We start from the raw sequence: 5,574 nt of genomic DNA on the forward strand, positions 1-5,574 counted from the left end.
TATAAGTATTTCGCGTAAACGCTTTGAACTGCAGTTCTGATTCGTTCTCTGGTACGCTCGGTGTCTGCGCTAATGGCATTATTCAATAATTGGCAAAATTCGTGATCCCATTACGTCGTAGCCGCGAAACATACCTTTTGAATCACATCACAGGAAATGCAAACTTGTCAGTATTGAACGGGTGGTGCGTTTATGTTGTGATTATATCCCCGTAATAATAACTATTTTTAAACTATGTTTATTGCATCATAGGTAGCGGCTCAGAGTTATCCTGCTGTGTAGCAAAAGCGGATCGGAGCTATCCTAGGGTGTGGCCATTTGCGAACCAGTACCATTGTTTCAATTTGTACTTAAACGACAATCATTTGAATAAAATTTCAATCGCTAATTTCGCGCAAACTATATAAAACTCATTAATGTACAGATTCAAATACCTTTCATATCCCATTATTTAAATGTTTAATATTTAAAATCGTTTCATCAGTATATTCACTATTGACCTTATTCATTTCAAAAGATATCTTAGTTTGTAAACTTAGATAAAAGTTGATCAATAAACGTTTGAATGAATTTTTAGGGAATTTCCCTTCGGTGTTTAACCTAAATCAAAATCAGTCTAAAATCGATTTCAGATCACAAGAAGAAACGAGAGCATTTGATTGGTTATTTACTCTCCAATGCATCACAAATCTATTCATGACAAGTATATAGATTCAGTTCACCATTGGTGGCTATTAATAAAAAAATGGGGAAAAGTGTACATGAGTATTTTATAAGTTCAAATCGTTGAAAGACCATTTGAGGCTTACACATCTGCACAGAAGAACGAGAAGACTTCTGTTGTTTTACATTCAACGTAAGTTGATTTACAGTTTCTATTTATTTGATTGTCAATGTTTGTCAATGTTTTAAAGGAGCATTTAAATGATCATTTTGAATAAGAAAGCGGTTTGAGTTTTTCAAATACATGTATCACACAAACTGATTTGTAAATATGGGAGAATGATTGTATTTTCAGTGTGACGTCATGGCGTGGTTTTTCCATGCTCTGCATATACTGCTGGTCCATTGCCTCGTCCGGGCTTACTCGACGTTTTATTACCAACCCGTAGACGGAGGTTCTCGACCTTTCCAACGGCGCGTTCAAGAATACTTCAATCAAAAATGATACGTTTACGTTAGCAAATACAAACGTTGACAACGTCACAAAGCTTGATTTGTCCGGAAACCGTATCACTGATGTTGACGTTGAAAGCTTCAATGCTTTGTTCAATTTGAAAGTGTTAATTCTTGCAAACAACAGCATCGAACACCTTAACAACGAGACATTTACGTCGTTACGTAAATTGGAAGAATTGGACGTTCTCACAACGGACTTACGGAACTGCGAGCCGGTCTCGTAAGCGTTCTTACGTTACGTGAAATACGTTTTAACAATAATAATATCAGCTACGTCGAACCAGGAATAGTGGGACAGATAAACATACATCTAAGCGTGTTTCAACTTGAGCTATAATAATTTGCCGAATCTCGATCCGTGGATGTATTTGACGTACGACTCCGGGGAACGGTATGTTGACAGATTATTTGACGTCCAGCATAACGCAATTCGCGAAACTAACAAACAAAATGGGATGGAAATATGATTTGGAGTATGCTTTTCAAGTAAATGTTTTAGCTCAGTACAATGCAATTCCCGAAATCAGCTTAGACATTATTCAGCAATACGACCAGACGGTTAATCCCTCCGATCAATCCCTGTTTGCACTGTTCCTGACCTTTTATATGAACATCACGAACAACCCGTTCTTCTGCGATTGTAAAGTGTACGATATTGCGGCGGAAGTGAGAGGGGCATTTTCCAGTACACGCGTGTTGAGGAGTGGCGCTACCGCTGCGGTGGCCCCGCCCACCTGGAGGGCTGGGATTTTATACATGATCTGCCGCTACATAATCTCGTCTGCAACCACACAGAGAGTGATGGCTGTCCGAGTGGCTGCCACTGTCAGGACCGTCCCCATAACGACACCTATTACATTGACTGTACGGGGGCGGGGCTTTCGGAGTTGCCATCCACTCTACCGGAAAACAACCGATCCAAGATTGAAATGTTCATGGACGATAATTTCATCACGGAAATATCAAACGTGCCTTACCTGTCGCGCATATTCAACCTGACTCTAAGAAATAATGAGCTCAAATCATTAAACGCGGAAATTCTGAAAGACATGACGGCAAAGAAACTTGACCTCCGAAATAATCAGATAACAACACTACCGAAGGAAATCAAGAAGTTCGAATCAGTGCAGTTGACCGGAAATCCGCTGGAGTGCGATTGTAATTCCATGTGGATGAAGCAGTGGATGGATATAGACACGAGGAACGCGGACCCCGACCTCACGTGCACGGCGAATAATGGCGATATTTTACACATCATTGAGATGACCCTACGTGACCTCGGCTGTACAAACGAGGCTCTCATAATCGCCCTAGTATGTTTGGGCGTGTTTCTGGGTCTGATCATTGTCGGCGCCATCTTTGCCAAACGCTGCCCGTACGAAACTAAAGTTATTATATTCCGGTTCTTCAAATTTCACCCCGGCAAGAAATACGACGTCGACAATGACAAAGAAAAAGAGATTGACGCTTACCTTGTGTTTGACCACGAAGATGGTGACGTCATTGGTTACGTCAGATACTTTTTGCATCGACTAGGGAAACAGAAACCCCTATTCTCGATTCTTAACCCAGCACAGTTCATGGAGGCGGGTCCGGAGTCGAGAAATATCTCCAAATATATCGGAAAATCACGAAGGGTGATCATCTTTCTGTCGAAAGGTATATTCAACGACGAATGGCGAATGAATGAAATCGAAGAAGCGGAACACCGTCAAATTGAAGCTGTAACGATAAAAAATAACGAAATTTCGAAAAAGGCAAAGCAAACCAAACGCTTAAACAAAAATGCAAATACAGGCAAAGATAAAGATGATAGGGAAGAGGATAAAATGAACGATTTAACGGAAATTTGTATTGATGACCTAGCTGCTGGTAATAACGACAACGCTGACGAGCTTGAGTTTCAAGAACGGGAGGAAGCTAGTTTAAAGAAAGCGCCTAAACTTATATACATCATTTACAACACCGATGAAACGTTAACAAAACAGCTTGAAGAGGAGCCATGGAAGAGCCGGCTTGATGGTAAAACGGTGCTGCGGCCTGACCCTGACGACCGCCTCTTCTGGTCCAAGGTCCGATATGAGATGCCACAGAAAGGCAACGGGAACGGCAAACCATTCATGCCGTTTGACATTCCAAAACCGGAAAGACCGTTACCTATAAAACGAAGCCCAGTGCCTTCTCCTAAAAATCCAAAAAGCAGGAACAAAAACGACCACAACAGAAAACTAACGGGACCCATCAAATCCCAAATCCACGCAACAATTTCACAGACATAGCTGTTAACAGCAATCAGCCCGGGGGCTCAAATACTGGTGCACACAGCACCCAGGGTGCTCGCCCGAAAGTATTCAAACAAAATAGAAGTCCAAACTTGTCTGACATACCTCATACAATAAATGTTCACAAACTAATCAGGCCCGATTCTGCTGACAGCGCGGCGTCTGATGTCCAGACCAGACTAACTTTCATTGGTGGAACAGTAAATAATAGTTTAGAAGGAGATCTCATGAATAAAATAAAGCAGTTTAGTAATCATATGCACAACAATGGTCCTGGAAATATACCATCAAGAAGAAGTTATTTATCAGATGTTTAAAAGAACGCCTTGTGTGTTGCTTATTTTCTCACTCTGACCCACCAAAAGATTTTTTGCTGATTTTGAAACAAAAAATCCAATTTACAGAACAATTACTTCCGGTGATCTAAATAGGTGGAGACAGGAGCGTCAACACTAGTAAAAGCAAAAGTTGGTTTATAATAATGTAATAGCTGTTATATAATGTAATATATAATATATCACGTTGTTTATGTTTTCGTGCACATATCGCTTATTGTGTTCATTGTTTGCATACTACTGACTTGTTTTTTTTTGCCAAACATTATTGATTTATAAAAAGCCAAAGCAGATTATGTTTTATTTTCACCCAACCATTGTTGTTTGAGTTGTGATATCTTTGAGAACTATAGATCCATCATATTAAAGCTCAAATGTACCCATTCCACAACTCACTTGCTCTCGTGGTGTCGTTACAAGCATATGTGTGTTGTTGTTTTTTACTTTGGAGGTCGTGCGCACTTGTGTTACAAGGCCCATTACTCTGATTTTAATAATAGTCGAGTTATTACCCTTTTTCGAATGAAAAACATAGACAGAAACATTTAAAGGTCTTAATAGGATGATCTTTTCAAACTGATGATTTTAAACTTATTTTCAAAGATGCACTCTTACTCTCAAATAAGTTGTACCACAATAAATACAGTTGTTATATATAATTTACCGAAAAGGCGTGAATAAATTTCAAAAACAATGGTTTCATTTGGAAGAAAGGTGCAGAAAAACACGGTATTTCTAACTTATGAAACGATATTGGATCACAGTAAATCTTTTAGCACTCACCAATCTTTATTATTTTTGCGTTTTCAGCTTTTAAAATACGCGGTTACAATCTTGTTATCAGTAATTAGTATTTTCCATAAATGCATTACTTAGTAAGTTGTGAAAGGTTTATCACTCAAAATGTACGTTTGTTATACATGTGTATGTATTGATTTTGAATAAGAGTGTCACTTTAATGGATTGAAATGGTCAATGTGTCGCAATGAAAACAACTGACTTGAACAGCGGATATAAATGGACTTGTTTGGTCAATTTCCAGCGGCGGATCCGTGGTCTATTGGTAACACACTTGACTATCAATCCAGGGGTCGCAGGTTCGATTCACCGTCGCATCACTAAAAGTACTAATCGTCTTCCGGGAGGGTCGTTAAATGGGGGTCCCGTGTGACAGTGCTATACACTGGTGCACGTTAAAGAACCAGGGTATCTCTAACTAGGGTTACAGTCTGTTTGTGCACTTTGCTCCTAAAAGATCTAAAATGACTAAAAATCTTAACGGAGCACTCGTCGAATGGGCAAGATTCGAGTGTTGGTATAAAAAGCTTACACACCACCATTATCCAGCCGTGGTCCGCCCGATTTGCTCAGTCGGTAAAGCGTTAAACTCTGAATCGGACAACACGGGTTCGACTCCCGGGCGGACCAGGTCATTTCTGTTGTGATTGGTTTTGGAATCCTTTCTACGACCATTCGCACTGTACCACTGCCCCTGGCATGTACAGAAGTTGTCAGTTCCTTGCAGAGGTGAAGGTTCCTATTACCGGTTCTGCCCAGGATAGGTGTGCGGTGGTTGAACTGTCACTCTGGGACCCTTCAATGTGCTCACGCCGGGACCCGGAGTATAAACTACTAACACCACCAGCATTATCAAGCCATTCACAAAGAGCTAGGGTATCTCGCATCCGGATCACTCGTATCTTACTCTGTTGCTTCTAGTCTTCCATTGTCTGGATTTGACTGCGAATTGCTGTCACTTCTATCTCATGTTACTTTAA

General features: G+C 40.3%; 1 protein-coding gene across 1 annotated transcript; it reads left to right on the forward strand.

Annotated features, from left to right (window-relative positions):
- The first annotated feature begins 740 nt into the window (after positions 1-740).
- LOC128226729 (protein toll-like) lies at positions 741-4,089 on the forward strand. The gene is made up of 2 exons (XM_052936729.1): positions 741-856; positions 1,019-4,089. Exon 2 carries the CDS (start codon positions 2,109-2,111, stop codon positions 3,456-3,458), a length of 1,350 nt encoding a protein of 449 aa, XP_052792689.1. The 5' UTR covers positions 741-856; positions 1,019-2,108; the 3' UTR covers positions 3,459-4,089.
- The last annotated feature ends 1,485 nt before the right edge of the window (positions 4,090-5,574 follow it).

Source organism: Mya arenaria, chromosome 3 (assembly GCF_026914265.1).
Source record: "Mya arenaria isolate MELC-2E11 chromosome 3, ASM2691426v1".
Lineage (NCBI taxonomy): Eukaryota > Metazoa > Mollusca > Bivalvia > Myida > Myidae > Mya > Mya arenaria.

What these genes read in the sequence shown, in the direction of transcription:
- LOC128226729 (XM_052936729.1), top strand. Translation starts at nt 2,109, where the DNA reads ATGTTCATGGACGATAATTTCATCACGGAAATATCAAACGTGCCTTAC.